Raw genomic sequence first — 22,293 nt, 5'->3', positions numbered from 1 at the left:
CTTTTAAACTTTGATTAAGTGTTACTTTGATAGTTTGTTATATGCATGAATAACATGAAAATAACAAACTAGACAACTTTCCTACAATTAGAGTAAGTATGTTACCTACAAATAAACACTTAAAATCGTGTTAGAAATAACAATTTAGCACCAACTAGACAATACCATAAATAAAAATAAAATATTGTGATTGTTGACTCTTAATAAGCATATTATAAATCAATGTTAGAAAAATCTCAAGCAATACATATTCAAAGGTCTAAAGGGAAGTCTATATTAAAAATAAGTTGGGTCAAACTTTAGTTCTATACCTACAAAATCAATTATTAATTCTCATTAAAAATTTAGCATAATTTTTTATTTTTATTTTTCTATTATGATTGCTATCATGTCAGACAAATGCATACTTTTATACAAGTTTTATAATATTGTACATACCATGTATTTTATAACTATTAAAGGCTTCAAGGACAACCTATATTAAAGATAAGATAATTCAAACTTAAAATCAATTCTCAATATTATTGGGAAATTGTCAATAATGCGATGAAACTAATGCTTAAGGAGTTTTGGTATATGAAAAAAAATTTCATTCCTAAAAATCATGATTTATGGGAATCATAGATCCTGAAAATCATGATTCCTAGGAATTATAATAATATATTTGATTGGTCATAAATGTTACGAGAATGATTTTAAATGTTACTTGGAAATTAAAGATTTTTTTTATTGTATTAAATAAACAAAAAAAGGTAATATGACATTTTTATCTCATTAAAACTTTACTCTTAGTTCTGGAAAGTCAATTTTGCACCTCTTCCATAAAAATAATTTCATGGGAAACTTATGTAAAAACCATTCCTAGAAAATAATGTTTCCTAGGAATGTTATTGTTCAAATAATAAAAAAAAATACAAAAAGCTAATATTCTCAACATCAGATTCTCAAAAAAAGTAAAAACTTTCCATGTGCCAAATGTCTTCCAGGAAGTCACACTAGTACAAAAGAGGTATTCCACGTCAGTTATTTTGAGCTTTTTACGTCGAAAAAATACCGACGTTAATGCGGGAGACGTAAATCTACGTCGGCCCTGTAAAACTGACGTAAATTTACGTCGTACATTACCAAGGTCCGACGTAAAAAAGTAGTAAAAAAAACATAACGAGTGCAAGCAGAACGGGCCGTTCTGCTTCGTAGAACAACCCAAAAGAAAAGGCCAATGACCTATACAAATAGAACAACCAAAAAATCGAATAGAACAGATAGCCACAATAACAATGCAAAGAAAAAAGGTGTTAACAAAACCTTGATTCATACCTGATGAGCTGCAACAGTGTGTGAATGAGTAACAAAGAGTTTACCCCAGTATGCAAAAGACAAAAAAACGATTCAGTAACAAAGGATAGGGAGAGGGTTTACAGAGAAAAAAATGAAAAGTGATGAAGAGTGAATGCGCGTGGTGTGTCTCGCACTCTCTTATTCAATTTCGCGTCCTTTTTATACGTCGGACCTGTTAGGGTCCGATGTAAAATGTCAAATCTACGTCGGACACAACATACATCTGACGTAGATTTGACATTTTACGTTGGATCCTACCAGGTCCGACGTAAAACAGTTCGCGAAAATTACAAAAATGTCACCGCATCTTTTTTACGTCGGATTTTAGTGTGTCCGACGTTAAAGAGGTAACGTAATATACTAATTTTTCACTAGTGTCAATATGTAAAAAGATAAAACTTAAGTACTCTTTTTTTTTTTTGCATTATAGTCTTAAAATAATTAAAAAAAATATTTGATATTAAAATCGACAAAATCATTTGAATTTAATCTTTTTAAAAAAATATATAAACATAATGTCTCTTTAAATAATAACTATGATTGTATAACCAAATATATGTTCTATGCATGACATAGATTAAACTTTAAATATAATAAAATTTGTTGGAGAAAAGATATACACTAGAAGAGGGGATTGAATAGTGTATATCAAAAACTCGCACTTTTAAAAATAGTGTAGTAGTAAAACTTGACAAACGTAATGCTGAAATGCAATAGACGAAAGAGCACAAGTCTTTTATACTAGTTCGTCTCAAACACAGAGACTACGTTTAGTTCTCAATTTAACCAGATTGAGTTCCATTATCTTTCACAAGATACAAGTATTTTTTCAACAAGTCACTTTTGGCTCAATCTCAAGTAGTCTTTTACTTGCCTCTCAAAGTAAGCCCCAAGTATTCTTTAACAAATAAGCTTCTCTAGGCTAAATAACCAAATATTCTTTTAACTACAAGCCTCTCCAAGCTCAATCCTTACAAATAGAAATTTGAAAAGAATTATAGGGATAGTTTCGTTTCTCCTAGATGTGATGCTATGAAAATTAAGCACAAACAAATTGTACAAGATACAATTTATCTACAAGATATACACTTATAAATTTTTCACGATGTGATAACTTCATTTCTTGTCTCTTTTATTTCCTTGCTTGTACATATGTCCATACTTGTTGTCTTGATTGAGAATCCCTTATATAGTAGCTTGGAAGAAAATGACTGTTGAACAATCTTCTCAAGATGCTTCATTTGTCTTCTCTTCAAGACCAGAGAGTAAATTAGTCGTTGCTACAAGCATTTAATGCATTACGTGAAAATGTTCATTTCTTATCTGATCTTGGCAACTACTTACCATCATTTTGTTAGGTAGGATGAAAAGCAATGGCTAAATCAGAGCAGTGCAGCATGTTCAGAGTTCCTATATGTTTTTTTGTGATTTATGAGATTTTTCTTTTTCCTTCTTGACACAAAGATTGACTTTCCATTCCTAACAACTTTTGGTGTCTTCAAGGAAGCTATTTCATTCAATTCATTAAGAAATAAAGTATTCAATGCTCTTTAATAATAATCTGACTTGCTAACGAGAAATAAATTTTGTAGTGAGTTAAATTGTATGTTTCGTCTGATGTCTTTTGTCTTACAGACGAAATGTGATGTTTGCTTTGTTTGAAATAGTCTTTTCTTAAAGAAAAAAATATTTTGTTTGTTATCAATAAAATTTATAGACTATTGAGAGATCTAAGATCGTTTTTTGATTTTACAAAATTAATAACAAAAATTATTTTATTTACAAAACAAGTTATAAAGTGATTGTATTATTTTATAATTATAAATATTTCTAATAAAAAAATGTGATATTATAACCAAATGTATTTTATATGCTTGAATATTATCATTTTGTTTGTAATTTTAGAGAACTTAAACAACTAATTATGTTGTTTAAAGCGTAAAATTTTAGTTTTATAAATATATATATTTTGAATATGCGTGAAAACAGAAGTGAGGTGTGCATTCACATGTAATCTAAAACATCTGCTTATTTACTAAATTCAATAATCATTTCAACTGTATCTATATACAACATTAATTATCCTATAAATGCGACACCCTCTACTCCAATATACATATACAGTAATTATAAAAAAAAAAAAAAAATTCATCATAAAAGAAAACAAATTTCCAACCACGTAAGGGTAAAGAGCTCACATTCATAAACTTAATCCAAATAACATGCCGGTAAAATTACAAAGAAATAAAACTGAGATTTTCAAAATAATTTAATAAGAACATCTTAAACTAATCCTATCTATGCCCCGATGTCACATGTCCTATCAGAGCAAAGCCCAACATAGAAGCCTAAGCTTCATCACCAACATCCTCAGCCTCATGCTGATAATCACCTGTATAATATTCAAAGAAAAACAACATGAGAAAAGGGAGTGAGAAACATCTTACTCTAGCTCACAGTGTAGAAATATACGTCGGATAGCCAAACACAAACAAAACAGGTATAACGTAGATAAATTAATAATAACATCACATCTCACTCATCCAAGACATAAACCATCACTTTATCATATAACATTAAAAATGCATAAGTATGGACACGGACTACATATTATCATGCATGTGGCGCCAATAAAATATCACATGGCATATTGCCGCTAGTAATACACGAAGAGTAGTCTAGGAGTACATGTCGGGTCACACCCTCTACACACTCTCACTAGAAGGACATACTACCAGGGTCTCGTCGAGATAGCTAAGCCGCGCAAGATACATCCGATGCACACAATGGGCGAGACTGGGACTTCCAAACCGAGTTATCCCCAAGGACTAATCCCCAAAGCTTTTACACTAGGGGGTCTTCCCTGACAGTGTATTCCATATCGTACCCTTAAAAACATTTATGCAAATGATGCATGTCAATCAAGACTCTATGCATTCTCATATAACATTTTCATGTCTCATTATCATATCACATCATCATGTCTCATTATCACTTTTCACATCATCTCATGATATTCACATAGTCTCTACAGAGCACTCAAAATCATATCAAAACTTGTCTATTTTTAAAAATAAACACATATTTATACATCTCATTCAACAAGGAATACATCAGAACAACCAGAAAGCAAAACATGTTTCTCATAGGGTTCCCACAGAAACCCACAGAATACTCTAATTCATACAATAAACATTTAAAACAATATAGTTAACTCATACAATTACCTGTTCAAAACATCTCCTCTTACAATCACCAATGCATTCCCTTAGGGTTTCCCATAGGAACCCATAGAGATCTCAGATCATACAATTAATTATATATAAGAAAATAATAGGCAAAACAGATACAATTGGGGAAAATCCCTCATACATGAACATACAAAAAAAATACAACAAACACAGGATTGGGGGCCAATCCCACTACCCAACAGATATTTCCACACCCAAAGCGAGGTTTCTCACTCCTCCCTTACCTGGATAAGCAGGAGCTGAAACTAAAGCTAGATCTTGCTAGTCCCTTCCTCTGGGTTCTCCCTTGGTCTTCAGAGAGTGTAGAAGAAAAAAGAGGTCAGAAGTGAAAAATGTGCTTTTAGGAGTGCCGGAGCGTTCTATTTATAGGCATCAGGAGTGGCCAGAACGGCCCATTTCGAATCCGGAACGGCCCATTCTGGACTCACTCGTCATGCTTAAATTTCACATTCAAAATGGCCTGTTCCAAAACTAGAATGGCCCGTTCTGAAATTACATTTTACCCACAACGGTCATGTCTGGAACGGCCTGTTCCCAAATCGGAACAGCCCGTTCTGGCTTTGCATTTTACTCATAAAATCCTGGGTTGGAACGGCCCGTTCCAATATAGTCTTTATAGGCCATTTAGTAGTTTGGAACGGCCCGTTCCAGTTTTAGAACGGCCCGTTCTGGGTTACTAAAAATCAAAATATTATCCAAAAATAATTTTCATAAATATTTATTATTAAAATACTAATAATTATTAAAAACCTTTAAAACATCCTATAAAACCTATTAAAATAACTATAAGAAAGAAATCCCTATAAATATAAAAATAAATAATAATTACCCATTATACTAGTAGAAAATTCGGGATGTTACAATAAACTAAAATTTCAATTTTTTTTCATATTTGACTTTCATTTACACTTCATATCTCTAATCTTAATATATTTGTCCAAAGTCATTAAAAATTTGGCTATAAGTTGATTTTTAGTTTTCTAAAACGCTGTTCTTTTGTCTTTGAATATATATTTCTAGTACATTAGAATTTTTAAGTTCTTGAATTGCTAATTTTATCTTTAATTATGTATTAATCATTAGATTATAATAACATTTTAACAAACTCAAATACACTATTATTTGTCACATAATTTTACATAAATAATTTCTCTGCATGAATATATTGCTAAAATTTGAATGTCTAAAAAGAAAAAAGTGTTTAATTGGAAATCTAATTATTATGTATAACTATTTTATTTTTCTTATTATTTGATATATTTTTATAATTTAATCTTCAAAATAGTTTATTTAAGAATACAACATTATCCGTATTAGCATGATTTTAATTATTTTGGTGGGCATACTTCTACAACAAATTTTTCTAACTGTATTGAGTATAGTGTTTATATTTTATATAATATTATATATTTTTCAATTAAATATATTTTACTAGAAGTAGAATAATCATTTTGTGTGATATTACAATAATTTATAAAAATGAATTTTATTTATGTCTAATATAAAATTTTGTATTATATACATTTCTTTGTACACATTTTCATCTAATTATTTTATTCTCGTTTAATGTAGAAATATTCAAACAATATTTATTTTACAACTAATTAATAAAAGAAAACTCTTGTGCATTGTTTTATTAAGAAAAAAGTTTTAAAAAATAAGATAATGACCGTATTTGTTGTTAGTGGTAAAAATATATTTTTTAGATGTAATGGCAAAATCGACTCAAGCATAAGGTTGTCCAAGTCTTAAATTTAAGCCTCAAAATATTTTTTTTACTTATAAAACTTGATGAATCAGTTATATGAATACTAACTTTGATTTGTTGATCATTATCTAAGTCTAGCATTATAAAGACTGGAGTTCAATTCTAATATTATAATTTTTTTTTGAAAGTTTTTTTTTTTTTTGAATGATTATTAATTTTCTTACCATTCTCTTGTCTTTAAAAAGACTCAACTTTAACACTCGTTTTAAGTCTCAAAGTATATTGGACCGACCCTGTATAACGGATCGTGAAGGCTACAAAATGTGAACGGGAAAATAAATTAAATATTAAGGTAAATGAAATAGAGTAAATATGAATAAATAATGGATATGATGTGGTCGGAACTACGATTTAAGATATTGATCAATAATTTTGTCTTTACAAGATGTACCTTTTTGCTTTACTGGATCTGCCCTCCTCTTAAACAACCCTTCAAAATTTACAGAAGCCAACTCAATTGGACGTATATGGATTACCATTTACCAATAATCATTGCAAGAGCATTTCCCATCCTTGATATGATGAAACCGGTTTGCATCTCTCACCACAATCTCTCTTCCAGTGACTATTGATATATACTTTATTGCCGTATGGCAGTCCCCACAAACCCGAAGATTCTTAAATACTCTAATAGGTTTTGATTTCAGGGTACTAATAAGAGCAAATGCCACTGCAATTTTTTCACTGTGTTGAAACAGATACTGTTCCTTCTGTTCATCCTCCACGTCATGAAGAACATAATCTGTATTTGGGACATAACCCAAGTTCTTTATTTTTAAAGCCAATTCATCAAGTTCATCATATATCTTTTGAGCCTGGGGGTGTGAAGTATCCCCTACATAGAATTTGTGCACTTGGTTGTCAACTTCAATCCAGCTATAACCTGTTTCTTTTATTAATCTTTTCTGTTTCATGCTTTTTCTTATGGCTGCAACATCATCCCACCTCCCTTCTGATGCATACAAGTTTGACAATAATATATAGGTAGCTGGATCACGTGGTTCCCGCTCAAGAATCATTTTTGCAGCATGCTCCCCGAGCTTGGTGTTACGATGTACCCGGCAAGAACCAAGAAATGTACGCCACACCAATGCATCAGCATCAAAAGGCATCGAGTTAATAAAGTCAATGGCTTCTAAAAGAAAACCAGATCGACCAAGCAAATCAACCATACATGCATAATGTTCCATCCTTGGAACGACACCATGGTTATAATGCATAGAATTGAAGTGTTTCCATGCCTCATCAATCAAACCAACGTGACTACAGGCGGATAAAACCGCAATATAAGTCACGTCATTAGGCTTTACACCAATTTCAAGCATTTCATAGAACAATTCTAAAGCTTTTGTAGCAAATCCATGTTTCGCAAAACCACTTATGACAGATGTCCAAGTTATGACATTCCGATCCCCCATGTCATTAAAGACCTCCAGAGCAGCTTCTTTGTTTCCACACCTGGAATACATAGATATTAAAGCATTATTAATGCACAGGTTAGTTCCAAACCCCGACTTTACTACGAGGGCATGGATTTGTTCACCCTTACCAATTGTACCTATACAAGCCGCACCACTTAAGAGGCATGCATATGTAAAAGAACTGGCTCCAATACCTGTGTGCTCAATTTCTTTAGCATTTGCATCGACAGCTGTACTGTATGAAATCAAATTCTTGTCAAATAAGATATCGAAAGCTTTTTGAGCACATTCCATTCTTCCAGACCTTGCATACATGTTAATAAGGGAATTCCCCACACAATTAATCGAAGCAAGGCCCAGTTTAATTGTCTGGCCATGAAGTTGCTTGCCAAAGCCAAAATTAGGAAGATTTGCACAAGCCTTGATGACGCTGGAGAATGTGTAGCAATTTGGTGCAACGTGACCAGGAAGCATGTTACAAAACAATTTGATAGCTTCCTCTTCTTGTCTGCCTTGCACATATCCAGAGATGAGAGCTGTCCAAGACATAACATTATGGCGCGGCATTCTATTAAACATTTTCCTACAATTTTCTACTGATCCACATTTTGCATACATGTCCACCAGACTGCAACCCACACACACATCTGAACCCAATCCAGACCTGATAACCCAAGAATGTAATTGCTTCCCAGGTGATAACAATTCCATCTCAGCGCAGCTTGATAAGAGACTAGTAAGAGTAAAACTATCAGGTGTATACCCACTTACTAACATTCTGCAGAATAAGTCAACAGCATCACCCAGCAAACCCAGTTGTGCAAATCTAGTAATCATCAAATTCCAAGTCACTACATTTTTGTCCTGCATTTTCTCAAACACCATGCGTGCAGATTCGATATCAGCGCCGCCCTTTATGAGCATGTCGATTAAAGCACAACCAACGCAGACATGAGAATCAAAATATCCGGTCTTTAATACAAAGCCAAAGATTACACGCCCAATGGGTAAATATTCAGCATTGGAACAAGCTCGAATTGACGCCGTAAAGCAATATTCATTCGGATAAATCCCGTGCTGGAGCATGCGAAGGAACGTGACAAGGGCTCGGGACTCCATGCTGTTGTTGGCAAAACATGAGATGATGGCACTCCAGGAGACCAAGTCTCTCTTATTACTACCCATGTTCCGAAATATTGAAAGTGCGTTTTCCCATTCCCCGCATTTAGAGTAGAGGCTAATTAGCGAGTTGAGAAGAAGCGAGTCCAGGTCGAGTCCTGACTCGGTCAACTTTTGGTGAAGGAGTTTCCCAAGCTCCAAGTTACCAGACCTGATGCAGGCTTTGAGGAGTTTGTGTGGCGTGCGGGCGCTGAGACTGCGTGCAACACTCTCAAAATTTAAATCCTTCGCATCTGAACTTCCATGAATCGCTGACGTTACAGTCACAGAAGAAGGAAGGCATAGGCTTAAGCTCAGCATTTCCCACGCAACAGCTAATCCTTTTGTTTGTACCAGCTATGCATATTTATGGAGGGAGAGCGCTACCCACATAAAAGCAAGCTTTTCGAGCTCACAAAATTAGGGGGGCAAATTATATTATTTTAAGAGTAACCAACTTGAAGGGTTTTGGTAAAATCAAATAAATTTATTGTGAAAAGAAAGATAATATTTATTTTTACTCTTTATTACTATCTTTCTTTTCATAACATGCTATTAAAATGATATTCTTTCCTTTATTAGCGTTAGTATAATAATCTTTTTTTTCATTGATGTTAACTCAATAGTCTTTCTTCCATTGATGTTTCAATTAACTATTCTATCTCTAATCATATTTTTCATATTATTTATTTCATTAAATATTTATATTATTCTTATGATTGTAAAATTTATTTAAATACAATTGGTTTTGAACGAAAATAAATTATAAGAATATTTTTATAATAGTCTAAAAAACATTATCAAATGAAAAAAAATTTAAGTATATTTTTTCTCACCAGAAATGAAAAAATTGTGCAATAATAAAAATAAGAACTTTTTATCTCACTTAGTGAGAAAATAATACAAAAAATAAAAAAAAATCAGTAAAAGTGGAACTTTTTTTTTTCAAAATGTGAAAAAAAAATGATAGATAAAGTAACAAATATGGTATAAATATTATATTTGATCCTTTGATATAAATAAAAGCACTACCGAAAATGAAATAATTTTGTAAAGGTCATAGTTACGATATTAAATGATATTTGGGACAATTCTAAAAATTATGGATAGTGAAATGATCCTTAAACCTTTTTAAGTTTATGTGTAATTTCTTGAAAGGATTATAAATCTCATGTTTGTAATTTGATATTGTTCCGAAATAATTGACACACCATGTTATTGAATCTATGTGTTGTGCTATTAAATCTTAAAGGATTTAGTTTCAAATCTTATTAATTAAATTGGTGTTATATATTTTCTTACATGTTTATTATTATATCATTACTAAATTGGTGGAGAGATAAACACATATCCCTCATAATCATCCAATTATAATTTGATTACAATTTGTACAAAAATAATAAAATTTTAATGAAAATATGATTAATTTTTATTTCTTTAATTTTTTTATAACATTTATAAAGAGAATAATTTTTAAAATTTTTAATATTATTTATTTTCTCCTTAAAGTCAACAAGCAATCACATAAATATATTTTTATTAAATAATTCTTAAATTATTTTATCATAATCATTATAATGAGAAAGATTATTTTTTTTAGTATACCAAATCATTAATTTCCCAAAATTATGAATTAAAGTGATACCGAAATACGTCTTCTAAAAATATATCAAATCAAGAAGTAGAGGCTTGAATTACGTAATCAATGACAGAAGCCCAACACTCTTCATGTGTCAGACTATAATCTTCTATGTATTTGTCTCTATTTGGTATCTTCTTTACTTTGATCTTATTTGCGAGCCGGAATCACTGGCTCGATTAGGCATGGCAACGGGTAGGGTTGGGGCGGGTTTTACGTTTCCTGTTCCTGTTCCTGTAAATTTAAATCGTTCTCGTCTCCGTTCTCGATACTCGTCGAGGATAAAATTTAAGTTTTCATCTCCGTTCTCGAAAGGGTTCGGGTTTTCCGTTTCCGCTCCTATTTTTTTTTTTAAATAAATATGAACAATTTTAAAAAATAAAAGAAAAGTAAAATAATATAAATTTTTACATATAAATATTTATTATTTTAATTTATATATATAAAAATAATTTTTTAATTATATTATTAAGCGGGACGGGGACGGGTATGGGGGCAGGGGCGGGTATGGGGCGGGACGGGATGGGTATTAACATCCCTGCCCTCGTCCCGCTTCTAATTTTATCAATCAGAGAAAATCTGAACCCGAATCAAAACTCGATAAACACAGATTTTTCCCATCTAAATCGGGACAAGTTCGGGTGAGTACCCATGAAAGCGGGTTAGATTGTCATGCGTAGGTTCGATGACAGTGCTCTCCGCGCTATGCCTCTTCTTCGTAGTGTTGAATTTTTCTACACTTCCGAGTTGTTGCACTTCGACATGGCGCGAGGTCCTCCGTGAAGCTGCCGTAACATGTGGCTAGAGGTGTTCAAAGAAATTGAATATGTGAACTAAATTAAACTTAGAAAGTAACTTTTCTAAATTGAATTAAACTATAAAATATTTTAGAAAAGTTAAACTGAATTATTTTTTAATTCAATTAACTACTAGTATTTTATGTTTACTATATATAATTAACAAAATTGAAACACTTTATATTTTTATATTTTATTTGATAATTTTTTTTTAAATAAGTTTATATTTATTAAATCAACTGATATTATATTTGATTCTTAAATTTTAAAATCTTTAGTATTTATAAAAAAAAATTAATTTAAATATTATATTTATCATTTAAAAATTTAAATGTAAAATTATCTAAAAACATATGTACACCAAATTATTTTTATATATGTTATAGATTAAAATTATATATAAATAAATAATATATTTAAATATACAAATTATATTTAAAATTAATATATATAAATACTTTTAAATATAAAAAATATATTTTTAACTTATGATAAATAATTTGTATTATAATAAATTTATTTTTATTTTTATAAATTATTTTAAAATATTAATATTTAATTCATAGATAATTATGATAAATAAAAATCAAATTAAATTAAAAGTTAAAAAGAATTCTACAAAGTTTTTCATTGAAAAAGAATTCCTAACTCTTGAATAAGGTACAGATGTTCAAGGTTAATAGTTCTAAAACTTTGAAGTGTATTTTAATTTAAATTGAATTAAATTATTGTTTTTATTATAAATTGAAATAAACTGAAAATAAACGTCTTTTAAATTTCAAAATAACAATTTTTTTCTCTCTAAAACTTATACTAAAAATAAATTTATTTATTTATAGTTGATTTATTCATGATTATTACACTATTTTTCAATAATTTGATTTTTCGACCATGTTCAAAAATTAGGTCGGTGTTTCTTTACAACGATTATGAAAGAAAACAGTCGTTTAATAAGACTCTACTTTTTAATCATTTTATGAATCTTCTTGAATAACAAATAAAAAATATAAAATAATATTTAAATATTACTTGTATATATTTTTTAGTTAATACATTACAAAATAGTAAGACTATTAGAAAAATATTATAAATAAAAAATATAGCGTTGCTTTTATAATTTTGCTGACTCAATGGTTATGTTCAACTAATACTACAGTTTGTTTATTATAAATAATATTTTTTGTTACATTAAAAATAAAATTGTCTAAATGATAAAGAGATAAGTTGACATAGGCACATAAATATAAATACGATTTTATTCAAATTTTAAGCATTTAATATTGTAGAAAAAAATTTAAACATTTAATTAAATTGGAGTTAATTAAACTGCAAATTCACCGTGATAGTAATTGTATATTTTTTTACAAAATATATAAGTATTCTTTTCAGAATAATATATATATATATATATATATATAACATAAAATTATTTATATTATTATTTAATTAAAATTGATAAGTTTGTTGAATTTGGTAATTATAATTTTACAATAATAATAATAATTAGAAAATTTTTTATCGTAATAATAAATGAAAATTAAATTCCTCTCTTAATGCAAAAATTATTTAACAAAAACTATATAATTAGTTTAGGGTATGATTTTACTTGCTTGACAAAGCTCATAACATCTAAGATGTTACTTAATTGAAGCCTCCATGTATCAAGGTTTTATATTTGATTTTTTTTAAATTAAACCAGGTAAAGAGCTTTTACTTGGCTGGAATGTTCTTGTACTAGAATTTTATACTTAGGGTTTTAATTAAATTTGGCCAAAAACTTTTACTTGTTCGAGATTTTCTCATACCAAGATTTTATACTTGAAACTTTTTTTAAAATTAAACTTGACTAAGAGCTTTTACTTGATCAAGATCTTCATGTACCAAGATTTTATCCTTGGATTTTTAGTTAAACTTGGTTAAAAGCTTTTACTTGAGCAATATCTTTGTGTACAACAAAATTTTATACTTGAGTTTTAAATAAGGGTGATCGAGAGCTTTTACTCGGTCGAGTTCTTCACGAAGAAAAATGGAACTGTATATGTAGGAATGGAGAATCTTTTTATTAAAAATGATATTGGTGTGCCTTGTTAAAACTTATACAACCAAAACCCTTTCATTTTTTATGGGAGAAAAGACTATTGGTAGAAAAAAAGTACAACACATCATTACAACATCAACTATAATAATACTTTAAGTGTGATACATTCCAAGTTCTTGGAATCTCCTAGTTGGAAAAATGCTCAAGTTTATACACTCAATTGTTCAAACTTTGAGTAACTCTAAAGGGTCTTTCCTAGTTTGTACAAAGTTTTCCTTCTATTGGATCCGTCCTTACTTCACTTTGCACTCTCCATACCAAATCTCCCTCCTGAAATTCCCTCTTCACTAGTTGAGAAGCATAGCTCTAGCTTCCCCTTCTATGAGATTATGTACTCTTCGATATTAAAATATGTCAAATAATACTTATAGGAGAGGTTTTTCTTACTCTCGACAACTCCTTAGCCCATTTACCTTTCGCCTTTCCTAATCTCTTCTTCAAATCTTTGAGAATAACCTTGTTGGACACCTCTTTTGGCCATTCATATGGGGATTCTCAATAGAGGAAACATGGTGTTGTATATGTTGAATCTTAAAGAACTCATTTAGTCCTTTATCCACAAACTGCCTAGCGTTATCATTAATTATTGTGTTAGGGAATCTGAAACAACAAATAATATTCTTTTAGATGAATTGTTGTACTTTTTGGTAGTGATAGGTGTGAGGGTTCTACCTTAATCCACCTGGTGAAGTAGTCAACAACTAGCAACAATAGTTTTTACTAAGCCTTAGTGGGAGGATGGGGGAAAGGCCTAGAATATCGATACTCCATGTTGTTGTGTGTATGAGGTCCCATGTTGTTGTGTGTATGAGGTCCCATATTGTTGGCAAGAGATACATTTCTTGGTATACTTGGTTGAGCCTTATTGGATCTTCAACTAGTAGTATCAAGCTTGAAGTATCCAATACCATGGATCTACCCCTAATGTGCATGTCGCATACTCCTCGATGCAATTCTTCCATTACATATTCGGCTTACTCTTTGGTTATACATTTCAATGGTGGTGTTAAAAGTCCTCTTTGGTGTAGTACATCTTTGATAATACAAAACTTAGTTGCTCGTAGTCAAAGTTTCTTTGTCATCGTAGTGTCTTCCAACACACCATCATTTTCAAATAATTAAAAATAAGGGTCATCTGGACCTATTCATTTTCAATTTTCATGCATTCCTCCACTTGTATACTCGATTCCTTAAGCATTTGTTGTACCATTGTTTCATGTTGGCCAAGTCGTCTTATACCATCAAGCTTTGAGAGGATGTTAGCTTTGGTATTTTTTCCCAACATTTGTGCTTGACACGAAAGTCTAAAAATTTCCCTTTCAATTGATTCACCATGTGATAATACCTTAGCCCTAATCATCTTTTATTTGGTACTCTCATTTCCTCTGTCCAACTACCAACTAAGAATCACTCTTACACACCAAGAATTCAACTCCCATTTCTAAAGCTAACTTCATTCTTACTATGAGAGCTTCATACTTTGCCTGGTTATTACAGACATGGAAACCGAACTGGAGTGATTGTTCAATCACAAGGTCTCTAGGTCCCTCTGGGATAACTCCTATACCACTCCCTTTGTTGTTAAACAAGTTGTCGACATATAAAGTCCATGTACAACCAAGTTAGGGTTCCACTATCATTTCATTGATAAAATCCACCAAACAATGTGTATGTATGGGACCTTTTAGTTGGTAGATGAAGCCGAACTCCAATAACTCCACAAACCAAGCAATCATCCTCCTGACTAGTTTTGGCTTCTTCAAAATCATGGCTATCAAGTAATCAGGGTTTGAAAATATGGCCTTACGGTTAATAAAGCCAAGACCACTACAAGAAAAACGTAAATTTCTGTAGACATAATCCGTCGGTAAAAAGGAATATATGTCGGAAAAAAAAATTGACAGATTTTCGACGAATGTAAATCCATCAGAAAAATGAGTGTCGAAAAAATATTGTCAAAAATAATTTAATCCGTCGAAAATTTCCGACGGATGATTCTGTGGTAAATATCCATCGGTAATTACTAACTGATATATCTGTCAAAAATTACCGACAGATATTCCGTTGATATTGTTTGAAAATCTTTATATGATTCCGATGGATAAATCCGTCAGAAAATTTCTGTTTAATTTTAACAAATTTATTAATGTAACACTCCTCATATTTGACCTCTCAAGGACTCCATTCTACAACACTTCACTTTTCAATGTGTTTTGTCCTTACTCGCACACTTTTTGAAAAACTTTCTAGAAGGTTACCCATTCCTAAATTACTCTAAGTCAAGCACGCTTAACTATTTTTTTTTCAATATAAATTAATTCCTTTAAGTCATCCTCAACTATAGAATCTCATACTTGTACTATCTCTGGATCCCTCTCATTTCGGTGTGTCCGAACTATTATAAAAATATAATAATTATAATATATTTAATTAATCTTTATTTGTATATGTACTTACTTTTATAATTAACAATCTACTTATTTCTATTTAAAATTAATATTATGATGCAATTTAAATTATTTATTACAAATTTAAAAGTTTAAATAATAATTTATATATTTTAAATATTATTTTTATAATTTATAATGATAATATAATGTATAAAATTATAAATATTTATTTATTACATATTTATAAATTAAATTTTAACATTTTAAATAAATTATTAATTAACTTAATATATTTGTTTATCTTAAATCTAAGATATAAAATTAAATAAATACATTTATCCTTGTTTTATTTTCTAATTATCAACCATTAATAAAATACTAATTTAAAATTTTATCTAATTATATCATATATTTTCATATCAAATTTAAAACTAGATATTAGTTATACAAAAATATCAAGATCATATAGTAAATAGTCAATATGATTCTAATTAAATAATTTAAAATAATTAATTTTTCAACTATATCATTAGCAAATAATTTATTCCAAAGCTAATTAATTTTTCTCTATATTAATTATTAGTAAAATTTAAGAACTTTTAATTTAATAATTAGATCGATAAAATTCAACATACACCATGAGTTATTGAGCGAAGTAACTTTACCAAAAATTACTTTGCGAGTCATTTGATTTCTCCTCTCTCTCTCTCTCTATATATATATATATATATAATTTACTAGTCTTTTTTATGTAACAATTTATTAGAATATATATATATATATATATATATATATATATAGATATAGATATTTAAAATTTTATTGATTTCTTTTAATATATGATTGTCAATTTTAATTATCTTTATTGTTAATGAACAGAATATTAATCATTTTCGATGGATGCAATTTCTGATAGAATATTAAATATTTTTGACAAATCAAATTTTTGACAAACCATTATCCATTAGTAACATTCCGTTGAAAATTTTGCCTTAAGCATCTTTCAAAAATTTTCGTCAGAAATTCTTACATTTTCGACAAATCTAAATCCGTCAAAAATATTATGTCGGTAATATAACTTTTCCTACGAATTTTTTTTCGTTGAAAATATAAATTTTCCAACAGATTTGTATTCATATGAAATTATCCATTGATAAAATTCGTTGAAAATATAAATTTGCCAACATATTTGTATCTTTTAAAAATTATCTGCCGGTAAAATTTATCAAAAATATAAATTTTTTAACAGATTTGTATCTATTAGAAATTATCCGTCAGTAATTTTCATTTTTCTTGTAGTAGACCTATGTCTCTATTTTTTTTATATCTCTACTTTGCACCTTGTAGTATTGTGCTAATATAGTAGACAATAACTTCTATTATTTCTCTTTCTTGGGCAATTACAACACTGATGGACTTATTGGATGTAGACAAGAATAAGAGAATGAGAGTTCCCGGTCAGGCTTTGCCAATATAGGTTGGGCCAACAATACGACTTTCAAAATTTGGAAAGCATGTTATCACTCTTATGTGCATTCAAACTTCTTTTTCTTCAACAACATGAATATTGACTTCCCTTTCTTAGCCACACATGGTAGAAAATGAAAGAAAGAAGTGAACCTCCCTATGAGTCTTTGCACCTCTTTTAAGTTGTTCGAGCTCTTCATGTCGACAACAAATTGACACTTGTCTAGGTTAGCTTCAATTACCCTTATGGTCAACATGAAGTCAATAAATTTTTCTCCCCCTACACCAAGACACATTTCTCTAGATTTAGTTTCATGTTATTAGCTAAGATTTGGATAGAATATAGTTTCTCTTGTGTTTTGTATCATTCTATGCGGACTTGTGTTACAGATTGGATAAATGATTTATAATTTTATTGAAAATCCTATAAAAAAAAAAGTTGGTAGTTTGATAGATCTTGTTTTGGGGTCGTACTTTATTGTAATGTAATTTTTTTGTTAGATAAAAAAAAGAGACGTAGACATTAATAACCTCCAAATTTGATAGATCTAAACTTATTTAACCAAAAAAAAATTCATGAGTCACTGGATTAATTTGAATTTAAAAATGTAAAATTACAACTAAATTAAGTTTCATAAAGTTAAAATTAATGAAATTCAAACTAAACTAAATATTAATTTTGTTATCCTTTTAGTCTCTATAATTTCATAAATTTTATCTTTTGGTGCTTATAGTTAAAAATATTCTATTTTAGTTCTTATACATACTATTTTATATTTCTTTTTAGTTCTTATAGTTATATAAAATTTACCTTTTTGTCTCAATAAAAATAGCGATATAATTAAAAACTAAAAATAGTATATTTAAGAATTAAAATGAAATATTTTTAATTATTGTTAAGTCAAAAGGAAATTCTTCATGTTTTATAAGTTTTAATGATAACAAACATTACATTTTTAGTAAAAAAAATGTGTTGTAAAAGTTGTTGTTTTAGACTGAGTAAGACGAAGTAGCATCAATAACACAAAGCTAATAGATGAAGCATACAAACCTTTTCTAACGATCATTATTTATTATGATTGATGAGTTTAAATGTTCAAATGAATGCTTTATACCTTAACAGATTGAAAGTTGTTGTCTTGGAACTCACAATTTGTTAAAAGTGTATAAAAGAGTGAAGAGTAGCAAAATAAAGGACAAAGATCCCGAATTTCACATAAATGCATTGAAAAAGGACTAAATTTTCGTCTACACACTGACTTTGCTTCCTGTTGTTTCAGCTTAGCTACTCTGCTTTGATAATTAGCTTGATCTATCAAAAATAAGGAGTATGTTTAGGTAAAATGCATTAATTGAAACATTTAATGCACTAACGGATACTTCTTCTCTCTAAAGATTGGACAAAGGAGTAAGACGAAACAATTCTTTGAATCAGACTCAAGAAGTTGCAATAGTTATCTTTTTCAAAGCTACTATATAAGAAACTCTAAAACTCAGAAAAAGACAAAGAAGCACATATAGAGAACATAAGTGTAAATATAGAAAAATAATTTGTGTTCATCTCTTAGAAAATCTAATTCAAGAGTCTTTTGTACTAAAACAATTTGTTATAATCATCTCTAAAAGATGCGACAATTGAACCTTGTAATACTTTCATAACTATTGTTATAAGGTAAAGCCTAGAGAGGCTTGATCGTAAAATACTTGGGTTTGAGTCTAGAGAGGCTTGTTTAAAAAAGAATATTTGAGTTTGAGCCTCGAGAGGCTTATTTGTAAAAGAATATTTGGGTAATGACTTGAAAAGACCCATCAAAGAACACTTGTTGAGCCAAAAGTAAATTAGTAAAAGAATATTTATAACTTTGCTAAAAGTTAGTGAAACTCAATCTGGTTAGATTGAAAATTGGACGTAGCCTTGGTGGTTCTAAGCCAATATGAAAACACTATATTTTATTGATTACTCTTATGGACCCTTCGTTTGTTGTAGATACTACTTCACGAATTTGAAAACGTTCAAATTTTTAATATATATTATTCAAATCCTCCTTTTACTGTCTATCTTTTCTCCACAACTATAAAGGCTAAAAAATAATTTATGAAGTTATAGAAACTAAGACCATGTTTAGGAATTATTATTTTTTCATTATTCCAATTGTTTTAAAATAAAAAAAATATTTAAAAAAAAACAAGTTGTTTGAGACAACAGTTTAATTTTGTAAAAGACTTATTGTTCTCTTTAATCTAAAATATTGAATTTTTTGATTTTTTTTCAATAGCTTTTCTTCTCCTACAACTGAATTACTATATAAAGCTGATTTTTTATTATATCAAAATAAAATTAAACATTCCAAAAAAAAATTCAAAAAAGTTATCTAAACAAAAATTTATTATAATTATAATCAACTATAACAATAATTGATTATATATAATCAATTATTAAAATAATCTAATTTCCACACCTTTCTAATACACACTTTAAAAGGGTAATTAAATCTTGAATATTTATGCTTCTTTTTAAGTTAGTTTTGAATCAATTTATTCCTTTATTTATGTTTTGAGATCCAATTATATTCTTTCTTTTCTTTGAACCTTTTACTTGTTCAATTGTTCATTTTCTTTGCTTGCTTGGTTTATTTTTATTGTTAGACTTTCTTTATTCTATTATACATCAAATTGTATGTATTATTCTTAGAAAGTTTTAGACTACTCTACGTACAATCCTTCTACAATTTTTTTTTCTGCAAGATTCTATGGTCCTTTGGTAGAACATGAGAAAAATCTTGAACTTTTTATCTCAATATTTTAGAACTAAAATATCAATTTGTTATTAGAGATTGATGAGATTTATGTTCATTCTCTAAAAAGTTTTTCATAGAAAATAATTTTTTTTTTTTTAAAGTGTATAATTTTTTATTAATATTTGAAAAATGACTAAAATACCGTACCTAAACAACATAAATTAGTTTCAATTGGATTGTTTGATTTAAGTTAATTATTCAAAATTATTTTAACTCAAAACCAACCTATTAAATTTTAATCAACGTAAATACATATTTCACTTAATCTTGGATTAGCCCAACGCACAAAACTAGCAAATAGTTAGGTGTCGCAAAAATTCTAATTTCATGGTTATAGAATAAGCAACTTCTAATTACGTACGTAAGCAAATTAATTCCAGCTTTCTTGTGTATTTATATGAAATCTAAACTTCAATATTTATGGGTTTAGAGATTAATCTGAACTTCATTTTGTTAGCATCAAACGTGCAGCCTAATAAAATCATTATCAATTCCCATCTCGTGCATTGGATAACATTACTTGGAAAAAATGTATCCATATGACCTAAATATGTTTAGTCTAAATATGAAGTAAATTACTATTTAATTCTTTGAATTTAAAATTATTTTTTTTAATTCTTGTAGTTTAAATAAATCTTATTTTAGTCTCTCAATTTAAATGCCATTGACAAATATTTCAAATAGTGTTACACAAAATCAATCTACTACTATTCTTATTAATAAAAATATTAGATTAAATCTAATTGATATTTTACAACTTTTCAATTTGTCATTGTTAGTTATGCTACTTATGATTTAAGAGATTAAAACAAAATTTTTTAAAATTATAAAATTAATTTCAAATTTTAAGACCTAAAAATATATTTACCTTAAATTTAAAAAATTAAAAATATATTTAAGACCATTGACGGATCCACATATAGTATTGTGGGAGCACTTGCCCCCACTATCATTTGATACATACATACATATTTTTTATTAAAAATTAATATATTTTAAAAAATAAAAATTATATTTTAATAAAATAAATATATATATTTAAATTATCGTATGTATAAAATATAAATTTGAAAAAGATATTTATTTATTTGATATTTGTCAAAAAAAATCAAAGAGTTTAATTATAGTATATGTATATTTATGTATATATATATATATATTAATACTCATATATATAATTAATATATTAAAAAAAATTAATTTTTGATAAAATAAAATTTGTAACTTACATGTTTATCTTTTGTAATTTTTTATTTATTGTATACGTTAATTAAAAAAATTAAAAAAAAACTATTGAAAGATTTATGTTCTATTCAGAATTTTTAATATAAAATATATTTTCAAATAAGTTATCATAAATAAATTAAACTTGATTTTTATAAAATTTAACATATTTATTTTTATGTTTTTATTAGTGTTAAATTATTATAAAGTGGGTCTTTAGAATTGTATTTCTAACCAAACATTTAAAAAAATATTTATGATAAATAAATAAGTCATATTTAGGATAAGAATTTTAAAAAAAAAAAAATTAGGTTCAAACCTACTAAATTATAATATAATCTAGTTTGACCTAATTTATTTTTCTTTAATTGTAATCGTAGATATAAAAGTTTGTAAAAAATATTTATGATATATTTATATTTTTAAAAGTTATATGTAAAATTTTTAATATTACAAATATATAAATAAATATTGCCCCTACTATCTAAAGTTTCTAGATCCGTCACTAGTTAAGACTATTAGTAAGTTCAGTAACGCACACTATGGACCATATTTGTTTAAGACTGTTAGTAAGTTCAGTAACGCACACTATGGACCATATTTAAACCTATATCCTGATGGAAGAGCATGGACCAAGGGTCCAGCCACTAGAGCTATGGCCAGATTACTAGAAGATTTGACTGTTTCAGAGCTTAGTGGGCTCAATGGGCTTGGTGGGCCTAGGGTTCTCTTCACTTGGGCTTTACATGATTGACCACCTTTTATTATATCATTGGTAGTATAAGAATTCATATTGTTTGGTCTTGTATTATAGACCTTAGTTTAGGACTTGTTGGGCTTTAGGTTTATTGGGCCTAGTTTTAGACTCTATGGGCTTTTTGGGTTTTTAGTACCCAATATTGAGCTCATTTTAATCCTTATAATTTTTCCTTTATATTGTATTT

At 28.5% G+C, this 22,293-nt stretch overlaps 1 protein-coding gene across 1 annotated transcript; it reads right to left on the bottom strand.

Annotated features, from left to right (window-relative positions):
* Nucleotides 1–6,670: 6,670 nt before the first annotated feature.
* On the bottom strand, nt 6,671–9,343 carry EMB2261 (Tetratricopeptide repeat (TPR)-like superfamily protein). Its single transcript, XM_020350733.3, has one exon. It carries the CDS (start codon nt 9,255–9,257, stop codon nt 6,837–6,839), a length of 2,421 nt encoding a protein of 806 aa, XP_020206322.2. The 5' UTR covers nt 9,258–9,343; the 3' UTR covers nt 6,671–6,836.
* Nucleotides 9,344–22,293: the final 12,950 nt, after the last annotated feature.

Source organism: Cajanus cajan, chromosome 8 (genome assembly GCF_000230855.2).
Source record: "Cajanus cajan strain Asha chromosome 8, NIPB_CcT2T_4, whole genome shotgun sequence".
NCBI lineage: Eukaryota > Viridiplantae > Streptophyta > Magnoliopsida > Fabales > Fabaceae > Cajanus > Cajanus cajan.
Note: the sequence above shows the minus strand (reverse complement) of the source record. Positions and strands in the feature narration are given on the sequence as shown.

Coding starts and splice junctions, on each gene's coding strand:
- EMB2261 (XM_020350733.3), bottom strand. CDS start 9,257: ATGCTGAGCTTAAGCCTATGCCTTCCTTCTTCTGTGACTGTAACGTCA.